The sequence below is a fragment of the Bombus pascuorum genome, chromosome 5 (assembly GCF_905332965.1).
Source record: "Bombus pascuorum chromosome 5, iyBomPasc1.1, whole genome shotgun sequence".
NCBI lineage: Eukaryota > Metazoa > Arthropoda > Insecta > Hymenoptera > Apidae > Bombus > Bombus pascuorum.
In genome coordinates this window covers 6714096-6728172 of record NC_083492.1, presented here as the reverse complement: position 1 = coordinate 6728172, position 14077 = coordinate 6714096, and the positions used below count along the sequence as shown (strand labels likewise).

At 35.4% G+C, this 14077-nt stretch overlaps 1 protein-coding gene across 3 annotated transcripts in view; it reads left to right on the top strand.

Moving 5' to 3' along the window:
* The window catches only part of LOC132907346 (caskin-1), a 51908-nt gene that overhangs the window by 19841 nt on the left and 17990 nt on the right, over window positions 1-14077 (top strand). The window contains exon 1 of one of the 3 annotated variants that reach the window (XM_060960357.1): window positions 11007-11084. The exons of the other annotated variants lie outside the window; for them this stretch is intronic. Coding sequence (XP_060816340.1) covers window positions 11036-11084 — 49 coding nt within the window. The 5' untranslated portion in view covers window positions 11007-11035. Of the gene's footprint in view, window positions 1-11006; window positions 11085-14077 lie in introns of those variants that run through there. 3 annotated transcript variants of the gene reach the window in all.

Genomic DNA, 14077 nt, shown 5'->3' with positions numbered 1-14077 from the left:
AGAACGAAGGTATAAAAGAGAAGAGAAATCGACGGACAGGTTTTTATTGAAAAATAATTCTACGAAACTTTGAGAAGTTATCGAAATGTTTGGCACGTTTGCTATTGAAAATTCCCGGCGTTTTAGCTTTAATACATCTATTTCCGTGTGATTTGATGAAAATTGCAGCAACGTACACCCACTCAATTACCAACACGCTGCTTACAAGTAATTGCTTATCTCATATTCTTTAACTCGGTATAATACCACACTGTCCGCTTCGCTCTCTCTGACCCATTTCACATATCATCGTATAGTACATTATTGGAATCGTCATATTATTATAATGCATTACCGCAACATTCTCGACACATCGACCCTTCCTCTTCGTCTTTTCCACTTTTAAAATATTTCTTGGCGAATATTCGAATTCCCAGTCTCGGTCTTGGTATTCGTCGGTTCTGAGAGATTCGTTGAACTCTCTCGTTAATACGCTCAACACGTTCGATGCGGAAGAATTTCTACGATTCGTGCGATCCCCCGAGGAAAAATATCGACGATTATTTTTCTACTTTTAAGCTTGAGCTTTTCAACAATTCTAAGAGTCCTAGATCGACGAAACACGCGTTAGGTCGTTGAGAAATATTAAAGAAAATTCCCTTCTCTTCGATATATGTTCGACTCCCCGTTGATCGTGTGCGTATTTGTAACGCTGTAACATCCCTTCAAAGTAAAACACCTCTAGGAGAAGATTCCCTGACTGTCTGTACTTTCTACGCGTGAACGCTACCAGACAATTCAGAAATGGACATAATGGCAATTTCACATTATAATATACGGCATTTTGCACGCCGAAATTACCAATATTACATACTCCGCGTTACTTCCATTCGAAAACGGCGTGGTGAGAGCTAAGTTAAGGAAAAAGAAAAGAAAAAAGAAAGAGATTCTTCTAATATTTTACACAACGTATTAGTTTCTCTAACAGCATTGTAAGATACGCTCTTCTGTGTAATAGTTTTCTTTTTATTTGGATGAATTTTACAATCAATTCTCATTGAGAATTATAAGTAAATTTGTAATAAATGAAAAAGTAATTTTCCCAGCGACTTGTTTGCGATAAATATCCTGTTGCCTCCATACTAATTTTCAAGATCAAAGAATCTTCAAAATGGCCATTTTTCGACCTCGTTGGGTTCATCGAAGAGCATCTCTTTAGAAATAAAAAAAGACGTTATTGGCATTTATCCGAGAAACGATGAGAAATTTAGGAAGGAGCGCAAAGATGGAAAGGTGTCTTCCAAAAATCTTCTTCGGATATGGATAGATCCATCCACGAAATAATTCTTTGCAAATTCTGGCGATGTATCGGTCAATGTTTGGACTCGAGCAGATCCAAAGTACCAGGAGAGCTCGTTGCCACGCGAGAACAGCAACCAGCAACGTTCTCCTACTTCGCACCCGCACGCGTGTTCTATAATAGCTTGCAATCCGGTTTTACTTTCGTCAATTAATACGTAAACAAAATATTTGAAACTATTCGACTGGCTGGAGTGCAATTTTATTTCAATGAAAACGCCATTGTTAGCTTGTATTTGAATTTGATACTTTTTGGTAGTCGACGATGTGTAGCAGTGCGCTACTGCAGTTTGCTATTGCAAGTCTCCATTTTCGTCGATACAGTCTGCGTAATATCCAGGTGGCTGTTTCATTTGATACACGCCATATGCATGCAAACGAAGATCTTGATGACTTGGCGTTGAGAAAAATTCCAATGGAGCAACCTCTGTGCGGTGAAATTGAACTCGCCTTGTATCGTACTTGGCGTTTTCTTCGCGTGTCAATCGAGATAAATAATTAACTCCGTTCCAATAGCGTACAATAGAACTCTATTTGTAATATCGCGGTCGACAGGGGATGTAGATAGCGATTTAACCGTGCCACTCGGTATATCAGTCACAAGCTATCTTAAAAGCCTATAAAAATAAAATAGACATTGTGCTAATTTCGATACTTCTGTCCAAACGATCGAATCGATCTTTATATTCTCATGACGATTACCTCAACGTTTTATTTTTAACAATAAATTGTTCATCCGAAGAAGACGAAGATTAAGTGCATCGCGTGGGCAGGTTCGACCTACCCAGCAGTCGCTTGTTTTTTCTTTTGTCTCTTTTTTTACAAACGCTGCTAACGTTTTCTGTCTACCCAGAGAGAGAGATTCAGGAAGAATTTTTCCTCCGCAAAGAGGAGCCGAGAAATGGCCACTTTTTAACATCCTCTCTCGGCTAATGTAGTAACAACATCTTGTTACAGCGCCAATGAAATTTCAAAATGCTTTATATAACGCGTACGGTATGGGCATACGAGTTTCCTATGGTAAGTGTTGGAATACTTTGGCGAGCCAGGGTATTTTCACGTGGAAAGTTGTTTCACGTGTCGCGTTTTTGGAAACCTACGCGCGGAGGCATTACCGGGGGCGGCCTACACCGTTCTCCGGAAACTTGTCCACCCACCTTCGACCTCGCCTCTTTGCATTCGCCACACCAACGACTCCGCTGGTGTCGCCAACTGAAACCTGTACCTAACACGGAACGTTTCTGACAGTCTTATCCGGTTATCTCCGCCGTTTCCTTCGTTGTATTCCGCGACCGTACACTTTGAGAATCCATAGGAAAATTTGTGCTTCGTTACAATCGTGCGTCTTCTCTTCGATAGAAAGTGGCCGTAATCTAATTTATATCGGGATACGTTCATAGAGACGTTAATGTAGCTGTAGGATTAATTTGACAAAGTGGTTGCAATTGGTAGCTACCGTATAATTTGGAAAAGGACGTTGTTAGCATCTGCTTTTTCTTTTTCCTCTTCTCTTCTCTTCTTTTTTTTTTTTTTTTTTTTTTTTTTTTACATCACGATAGTAGTGCAAATTATATCTATGTACAATGTTTAAGTTACTGAAAATTGTAGGGGAAATTATAGACAATTTGAAACAGCTTTAAGGATATTTTTCAAGCTCGTGATTACAGACCTTGGTGAGCGCGCTTCCTTTGAAATTGACAAGGTTAATGAAAATGTAAAATTTCACGCGTTTCTGGTAATTTCAATCGTATAATTAGTTTTCCTACGTACATATTACCAAATCGAAGTATCAAATATATTGATGACTGTTCGATTATTATGTTTTTCTTAACGTTTAATACGTCGATCGAAACAGGAAATTTCTTCCGGTTATACAAGCGATATATTTAAAAACTGTAATTATAAATATCTAGCAGAGATAGAAACGAACAGAATGTTCATTTTCAGAGCAACAGAATCAGTTTTGTAATCGCTGCGTAAACGTACGTATAGGAAATATAAAACGCAGGCATAATAATACCAATGCGATAGAAAAGCAAATAGAAAAAGCTGTTGTTGAAATAATCGGTTGTAAAAGATCGATAGACTCAAAGTCGTTGGAATAAAAGTGAGTTCGGCCATAAATGGCGATCACTGCCGTCACGAGCTGCTTGGGTCCCCCGCCCTTACCACCTGGCAAGAGGTTTCTGCAGAAGTCCTCGAAAAAATTGTCCTCCACTTATAGAAGCTTTCGCGATCCAGCCGTCGAATCCTGGATCCCTGGCGGTGTCCTCGATATGTCGAAGACGAAACTTCATCCACGACGAGAACGTAGCCCGGTGATTTGCCAGATAAGCAACGGCAATTTGTTCAGAAGCTGCTCCGAGGGCAACTTAAGTGCACGTAAAACCAGTGCACTATTATCCGCTACTCCTCTTGATAAGTGCATCCAGGCGATTTATGGCAGCTGGAAGAATCTCATGCATCGTAAGTGTGACGCTCTGTTCGCGAGACGTTGGTCGACTAGTCGCCATTCAAAATAGATCGAATAAATTACGCGATAAGCTGATCGCTCGCAATGTTATAACTGGAGCGCCGGTTTTTATGGAAATTCATATTTTTACACATATAACATAAGGTTAACAATAGAATAGTTAACACAAAGCTATTTCTACCAAAACCAGTCAAAAGGAATGGTTCTTGAAAAATACGTAATAATAGAATATTTTTATATTTATCTATTTATTACTTTCTTACAGAAGCAATTCCATGTTATGTGGTACATTTTTAGTATTATTGGCGATGATCCCTAAAATGATCCCTAAACGAGGGTTGACACGTTTATAAAATTTATATTTCAAGCGTTAGCATCTAGCGATTTAGCGATCGATCCGCGATTTTCTTGATAACTGACATTTATTATCGAATGATACGCAGTACAAATTTTAAAAACGTGTGGCAAGTTGTACGAAACGAGGAAACTGGTTGATTGGGGTTCGATAAACAGATCGCAGGACCCTTTTACACTTTGACAAATACTAATCATTTTGACTGATATTGGTATAAGTAGCCTTGATACAATATTATTTTCAGTTTGAATACATTCATTATATTATTCTTTTAGTTATCGTTGCGAAAGTCGTTACATCATTGCGGAAAAAGATATAACACGAAGTGGGAATTTTAAAATAAAATTGTGAAACCAGTCAATTTGACCGGTATGGTAATTCTAATGTTAACACTAAAATAGCAATTTAATTAAATTTAATTAAAAATTGTACATTCATTGCTATCTCTTTCAATCAATTTTTTCAATTTTTGTTCAATTTGAATATCTTTAGAATTAAAGATAGAGAATGCGAATGCATAGGTGAAACTTGTTGCCTGTCTTTCGAATCGGAAGTTAGGCCAGCTATTTATAGCGTAGCAGACCTGCGAACAGAGAACACGTTATGTATTTAATTATATTGCTTATCCGTGCATTGGAGAAAATAAAAAGTCGATAATTTCTTATGCAGTAAGCATTGCCCTTAGAATATCGCGCAGGTACTTAAGTATCGAGTTTTCTAACCTAACTTTAATGGGCCACTCGAACTTCTTTCAGATCCATATGTTCGATATTTCCCGATCGTAAAGCGAGATGGGTCACCCTTTGCTTAATTGTATGGACGAGAGATTGCGTCATTGATGGAAAGCGTGGAAATCAATTTGTTCCGCTCGATTGTATTGTAATTATGGAATTTCAAATTACAACGTGTTGCACCATTTCTAAGCACATTCATGCGAGTTCGGTGGTATAAATCGAACTATGTGAATATCGATATTTATCTCGAAACACACGATCGTACAATAATATAGTCGATATAATCGTACATTTGAAATAATATTTGAAACGATTTTGAGATCAGTTTTTTCGTACAACAAAAATCATATTTCGTGTTGTACGGCATTTGTATTCATATTTTTATAAAATTCATATTTCGTTTCGTATTAAAATTTATATTTTTAGTCAGTTTCAGAGGTTAGTTTGTAAAATTCATGTTTATCCTGCTCATATTGCAACGTACTGTCTCGCTTCGCTGATGTTAAAACATTTAATAAATTTTTGGTATAAAACTTTCGGAATAATCTTACGGAATAATTAATTAGTGTAATGTTAGTAATATTTGCAAGTGGACAAGTTACAATTTATAAGTTACGGACCTCCTTATTTTTATTATTATCGTATATGACTTTATTTGTTTTACTATCGAACTTCTTGCTGCCGTGCAAGATAGTTTATTCACCAGTTAGCTGTTTCTGACGAGTATACTCGTCAGGAAAAAATGGCAATATTTTGTGGTTACGACGGCAATAAAATCCAAAAATAAAACAGTCGTTTCGTTACAGCTTAATTCTATGTTACAACAGCCATATATATACTCTGTGTCTGACGAATATACTCGTTGTCGCTTACTTTTTGCCACGCATTTTAGGTACACGTTTTTCAAGGTTTCCAAACAGTCGCAACAGCTAATTAGTTAATACTTGACGAGTCGTAATTTGTAATTCGTAAAGCTTCGCTAATAATATCAGTTTAGCTGTGCAAAATGGCCAAGGTATTTCCATATTTATGAATAGATAAATATAGAATCTAAAGAAAAAAAAAAAAGAAAATAGCTCCTATTGGGACAAAAATTGTTAAAAATGAATCGAGTTGTGTCATACACGAACAGGTTCTATTATCAAACGTTACAACTATCTAGCATTTTATTTACCACTTTATGTAGAAAATGAAACGTTGGAATGATGTCATTAAACCTGTGAATAATTCCATCAAGGGTAGAATAATGGTTTACGTACATGTATATCGATGCTGAAGATGCAAATGGCATATAAATTGCATCGGGAATACAATCTGTTGTAATTAATTCCAGAAACCTGTTCCGTTTCTTTGCCAGCGGTTTCTATGGTTTTATCCTTTTAATGGTATTCAACGTTCAGCCGTCTCGTTTGTACCTATCTAGCCACGCTTCTCTAAAAATAACGACACGATGCAGACAAGAACAAATGGCTCGGAATAACAGAGAAACGAATTTAGTTCTCGAAACAGTAACGTCCTACACCTGTTGGATATTTTCGTCACGGTTGATATTTGCGCTTATAGAACCAGACGGATGCAAGTGGTATTTTTGAAACTTTTCAATTCGGAACAAAGATGGTTAAATTAGAATCGTTTGTGAATAATTCGAGCGATCCAACGTTGTGTAAAAGTATCGTTCGAAGGCTAAAGAAATTGACCGTAGTCAATTAAGCAAGGAATATTGAAAGTAGTGCCATTGTAACGTTATCACGATGTTACGTTTCGTATATTCGATAATTTATAAATAAAAAAGAAATGAATTTCGTTAGAGATTTTCGTATACGCTTCTTACCATATGTCAAGCATGAAATATAAGTTCATTTTCACGGAGACATTACGTGGAACTCTTTTAACACATTTGAATTCCAAACTCGATATCAGAAAAATGCCACTGGGTCCTTTTGCTTCTAAGTGCCTCGTTTGTCAGTTTATCTTCGACATATTTCACTCTGTTATATTGGATCTATATTTTATCTTTCATTTATTTTATAGGACATTTCCAGTCTACGATATATACGTACGTACGTAATATACGATATTAACCGAGATATGGCTATTGTTCTTCAAAAAAACGCGATCCGAAGGTTTATTACATTCTACAATTTCTGTGGTTATCACTCAGGCTGTTCGATGGCTTTGGAATTTGTTGAAAACCACGAACACCTACCAGTACAAAAATTAGCCAATGCCTTCGATCTAAATCCGAAATAGACGTAGAAACGTAAAAAGAGATCTGGAAATAGTCTTGGGAATGAAGGGAAATTGATATCCTTCTATGAATGATAATATTCCTATGGATGATAATAATCCAAGAGATGTTTCTAGAAAAGTTGGTTAAACAATATAATTTTCTATCGATAATTCGATCGCTCCCAAAAATGATGAAACTTAATCCTACTTACGATTATTAATTTAATTATTTTTAATTATTAATTTAGGAAACCAATTTTCTACTATTCTATTTGGCTGCATACAGCTTAAATTAATAAATCCATACATTATAAATATATATATATATATATATATATTTTTTTTTTTTATCTGGTAGAATATTACAATCAATTCTCACAGAAAATAATATTTTATCGTACGTATTTACAAAATTTCTGAACGTGAAGCGTAAAAAAATAATAAAGAAGGGCACGAGGATGATACTTGAATGTGAATGGCCCGTTGCTGTAAAAACATGGCAACGAGCGTGCCATCTACCCGCACTAATGCCCTCTTAACACACTTATCACCCCGATACCTATTTTGGGTCCACCTGAGGGTCTTTCGAGACGAACAGGTTAAGGCTTTGATCGAACGCAGGGTTACGCAGCAATGCTTTAAGGCTTAAGTAAAGCAAGCGCAAAGAGACCATCTCGCTTAACAGGCATGGGGGTCCCACAGTATTATAACCTAACTTTCGAGACCACTCAACATGGCGACTATAACGGTTGAGCTTAACGAGCGGGATTAGAACAATAGTCACAGCCGACAGTTTACGGGCCCATAAACCACTATGAAGACGATATTACGTTGAATAATTGATTTTCCTATATAAATGTCTCTATTGTCTCGTATGGAAAGAATGTTCTGTGCTTTTATATTCCTACAAATACCCAGATATTTTGTTTCTTTTCTTTTTAATTTCAGTCGATTGGATTGTGGATACTCGAGCATTTTTACGTTTTTACGAGCACAGCTAAACAATGTGAAACATAAACGGTATTTTGTTTCATCCACCATATTATAACGAATATTCTACTCTGGATATTTTATATGCTTTTACGTATTATGCGTATCCTGTGCATTTTGGAATCTTTAAATTTCCCATAAAATTCACGATCTATTATATAATAAACTGTTATAATGGTTGGAAAAAATGGAGAAATTAATTAGAAAATTACAAAAATATATAATGCTTTTTAAATATTTAAATTGTTTTATAAACATTTCAGCCGTTAAGTTAGCGTCTGGAAATTTTACCTCGTTGGAAGAGTTTTAGCCATTTTGCTGGTGGATTAAAATTTTTGCAATTATTCTTCGTAAAAGGGGTATTATCGAAGTATGATTTATCGGCAGAAAATTTACTTCCAAAATAGATTTTGTGGCTTTAACGAGTCGCTTTAATAGATTCTACGTATATTTTGATCAGTGGCCTTTGTATATTTTATTTTGTTACGTCGTATTAGATTTGTAAGAAAAATAGAAAAGTGGTTAATCTTAAACTTCTGCACAGTAGTGTACACAACTAACCAGTTGCCAAGCCACGAGTTAGGACAACAGGCCAAGTCCAACCTAGTTCCACAGGTCTGTCGACAACGATTACCACCGGATAGGTGGTTTTCTACTACGATTTCATCGGTCGATGTCGACTCTACTGACGCCATCGCATTGCTTCATTCGAACTGGTTTTATGCAATAAGTTACGATTGTTCCCATGTTTAGCTACGGAACATACTTTGAATATTTGTGAAACGGTTAGTTCCAATGAAACAGGGAGGAGTCTGTTTAGGTTTTTTCTCGCGTAACAGATCGAAGATCTTCACGCTACTTCGAACCACCTCTGAATCCATTCTTCCATCCACGATCGATAAAAAGATCGAGTTATCGTTGCGTTTATTATTTTACAAAGATTTTTAAATATACATATTTGTTTAAATATCTCAGTTGTAATGTCTTGTAAAAAGATGAGTATATAACAATATAAAATTAAATTAAACACAGGTATTGTAATATTGCGTTAAGATGATGTTAAAAAAAAAAAAAAAAAATAGAGGAAGGTATCGATAAAAAAAGACAATTTTATTTAAGATGCAAAGAGAATCGATATAGATGTGTGGAATTCGTTGCTTGTTTTTCAAATATAGATACCTTCTCCAAATTTTCTCGTTCAATAAACCTTGTAAAAATAGAACTGCACAATGTTCAGTGAATCGTTCGAGGAGAGATCGATATTCAAACAATTTTTTTTTTTATTATTTAATTTGTACTTTACAATTTGTCCAGCTGGACATTCGATAAATTTTTCTAGCTATTTATACATGATTGTAGAATTTATCAAAACTCATCTGTTGAAAAATAATTATACAGAGTATTCTAGCCGAATGAGATCGCTTAAATATCTGTCTTATGTACTGTTACACGAAACAGTTGAAAAGAAAGTTGCACCGTCTCAAAAGTTATCGGTATTTTTTAAGATAGATAAATACAGACAAACACGAGAGCATCATTTTGCGCCTTTCCTTGTCTTTTGCACGTCAAATATGACAAAATTAAGATTGAAATATGTTTTAAACCAATCATCTCTTCCAGACACGAATATCTCGGTACTCTTTTGTATATAGAATAAAAAACACGTTATTTGATGGATGAAAAGAATATAGGATTCCATTTAAAAACATAGAGACGACGTTGGAATCTCGTGAAAAAGAAAGGATCTTGGAAAACGATTCTTTTTATTGTGTACTAATTTGAGATAGCGTAACTTTGTCTAAAGAAACTTTCTTATACAGTCGTAAATCAGGCAGATATCTAGGTGATCCCATTTAGCTGGGATATCCTGTATAGTATCATATTTCCAATCTCCAAGAATAAAAATATACAATATCGTTACAAACGACGAATCGATTACACAAAACATTCTGCACATCTATGATCTAGCAGGAAGAGGAGGAAAATCATCGGAACACTTGTCACGCTCGTTGTCGTATCGTGCTGCGTGTGAATCCTTTGAGACTGGTCGGACATTGTTGTACAGAATGTGAAAGAAACTCGCGCATGCTGAAAATAAACACGTGTTTTTATGTCGAGGGGCTGTTTCGAATGGCGCACTTGTGAGAGCTGTTTGTTTTAAAAGAGAGCAAGGATCTATTTCTGGTTTCTTCTTTCATTCCACGTTTTTTTCACCTCGGCACTTGCCTTCGCTTGTTTAACTCTCTTCTACATACTTCCATACACAAATTTACCTTCCACCAACATCGAGTGTATATATATCAAATAGTAATATTTCTTGCGTCATACGTAATTTATCGTTTTATTTAACTGCCTGAATCGTACGTGCATGCGTATGAAACAGTTACCAAACTAGGCAAATACGTGGCAAGGAGTCGTCGTTTTTCCCAGGCGCTGCACGGGCATATTTGCTGTTTGTGTACGTTATCAGTGATAGCAAGTTTATCAATGACAAGATGTGCGAGAGTTTACTTTACAATGCAGATGTTGCGATGCACACGGGGTCAGAAAGTTTTCATATAACGCGCTATCTATCCATCCAGCTTACTTGATACTGCGATTTTCGACGTGTTATAAAATTTTATTACACGAGGAATTATTATTAGAGTGGTATCTACATGTTCGTAGAATCTTTCACGAATATAATTAATAATTGTACGCACGACTAACAACGGGAAATTCGAAGGTGCAACAATGTTCTCAATATACGAAGATACGATAAAATGTACGAATATTATACTAATACTTTATGATACTCATAATGTCTAGTAAGTTCTCATTTTTTATCTCCTTTATTAAATGTCTTTTTTTGAGAACCTCTTTCGAGAAGTTAAAACGAATCTTGTGGATTTCGATACAATTATCGGCAATCACTGAATGAAGCGTGAGAATGAGTCGGAGGAGCGTTTTATTTTGAGTCTTCTTGGTAAGTTCGTGCAGCAGCTTTCAGCTAGTAGGTTCGTGTGGCTGTTTGTTGTTATTTGTGCTTTGGTGTGCCTAATTCCTTCTTCGACCGTGGCAGTTTTTAAGGTTTTCTTTGTAAGATAGTTTCTGATAAGAACCACGACGCGTTGGGGATATTCTAATGTTTTGATGTTGATTTTTGACTGCCATGGTCCAGATTTTTCTCAATCCATTCATATAAGTTGAACGATAATTTTATATATCAATAATTTGCTATTTCTGCAAATGAAATTTGCATTTTCTCGTTCTAAGCCGATACGTCGAGATTCCGGTAATTTTTATTTGTTTCATTTTCTCTTGGACGTGTTTCTTCCAGTTTAATTCGTCGCCTAAACGAAGTCCGTGCTACCTAAACGAGTAAAGCGATCTTCTATCTAGATCCCATCTTTTTTTAGACTCACCTAAATCCTAATCCAATTATTATTCCTACAGTTCTTCTCATTTTTATTTTTTCCTATTTTCTTCTTTTTATAAATTATCACTCGTTGAAGAATTAATTGTTCGTCGTATCCAGACTATTTTATTATTGTTTAAACCTCGTTCCTTCCTAGGTTACTTGATTCTTGAGGTTTTTAAAGTACTCTTGTATCTAATTCCTCAAGACTTTGTGACACCACCACGCGCCTTAATACTCCAACGCTATTTGTACTGTGCTTGCCACGTTTAATCGTTTGCTGATTATTGGAAATAGATTTTTACGCTCTACTAGCCATCTTCTGTACTTGTTTCCCCATTGTCCTCATTTACTGTCATGCAACCACCTTGTGTCTTAGCTCTTTCCTGTCCCTCCGTGTTGTAAATACATCAATAATTTACATGCTACTATAAATTAAAAATTATGTAACAATTATCCAAATAATTAATATGCGTTTCCCTTACCTTATTTTATTTTATTTTATTTTAGACTCATTAGACTCGTATTTATGAAATAATGTAACAGTGGCATCTATATTATTAGTATATCATTAGTGAAATTCATTCCAGCAATAATTAAACCAATTGATACACATATCCCTTCTTCGCTTACGTTATTGCTTGTACGCGTCTTGTATACTTAATTAACTATTAACGATATTTAATCAAGATATGAATTTCTCGTAATCCTATTATCACATATTTCGACAGTTATACAAAGCGTGTGAGTGGTACATTCGAGATCTAAATAAATAGACTTCTAACCGAACGTTACAGCTAAGCTAACACTCGAAATACTTCTTCTTCGTTCTGCTTTTCCTTTGGTAAATTCCAGCAAAATTTACAGCTTTGTAGGAACTAGTTGCATCTTCGTTTCATCAGATTTTTCTATTTTCAACGATCCTTCGATGATTTTACTTTCCTTACAACTCGACTCGACTTTCTAAACTTGTACGTATTATTGTTGAAAAAATTCTCATCACTTTGCCGTAAATTCTCTGAAATTTTTAAATCGCGTACCACCTTTCTTTATCTGAAAATTTCCTGATTTCTGCCAGAGTTTTATTTCTACGAGATACAATAGCTCTTTTTAAAAGCCGCAGTACCGTTGCGAATGCAGCCAATTCTTATCTGGTACGTGTCCATATAACCTTCCTCGCTATCTCTCCTCGTGTGCATATGAATTCAACCTCTGCTTCGCATATTTCTACACAGAAACATATCTTTATGTAGCACAGAAAAAAATCTATGACTAATATTAACAAGAATATTTTTATTGATATTAATAAGAATATTTACCATCGTTCCATTTGCACGAATATTATATTATTATATTACGTTATATTTGTATTTTTAATTTCATCATTGATCCTATACGTCTCAATGATTCGTTCCCAGTACACCTTAATCTCCAGTTATTTTCAATTCGATAGCGTTTCTTCTTCATTCGAAAATTTCTCGAGTTTGAGAAAAATAAAAATACAATATACGCTTCTTGTCGTTCTCTTCTTTTACTGTATTACATTATATTCTATTTCTATGTTCTTTTTTTTATTCTATCTCTTAAAACGTTAAAAGTACGTTTTTCGATCGAAACGAAAGCTATCTTGAGGTATAAAGAATTCAATAATCGCAACAGGCTAAACACGTATTTATTTGCGTACACTAAAATGTAATTTAGATTAGAATAACTTGAGCAGCGTGACTTATCGCTGAAGCAACGTTGCTGACAATACGAAGTCGATTCGAACTTTGATCGAGCAGAATAGAACGTTTTAAACAAATGAATCGTTCGATTTGGAATCACCCGATATGCAGTATCAGCGTGTACCATACAGTGTCGGTAACAAAACATTTCAAGATTAATTGAACTTCCTACGCCGGCTGTGCGCACAGTATTACGCTCGATTCTGCTTTCGATCGATCGTCGAGGGTAATTAGCGAAATTAATTAAGAAGTTGGATAAGATCAGCGTGATGAGCATTAGCTTTATAACACGGAATAACATCTTACGTATCAAATGACACGTGTTGAATGCGAGTCACGGAAACGCCCACACTCTCTCTAGCTCTTTAATAGATTCAATTCCGCAGAGATCTCCCACAATTTATTCGCATGCTTTATCAACTTACGAAACTTACGTCCAACTATTGTAGCAGCAATTTTATTAGCGTTAGATGCTTCCACAAAAGGCGCCTGCTTGACCATCTATTCGCAGTTAATTACAATTTTATTTATGAATTAGCGTTGTCTCCTTCAGTACTAAATCCTCGTCCGTACGTGTCTTACAGCTTGTGCAACCTCCAGTCTGGCAAGAATAGCACTAGGGAGATAAATCTGTATCGATTTTAGCGTCTGTGCTTGAGAATGGATTTGGTTTAGACCAATGTTTTAACAGGCAACTACTCTGATTACGTAATTATCCATTCCATTGTGTTACGACAATTATAATATTCTTCTTAATATAAAGAAATTATTTTTTATTTATGTAATAATTTATATTTATTGTATTTATATATACTTTGTAGTAGGTTTTAACTA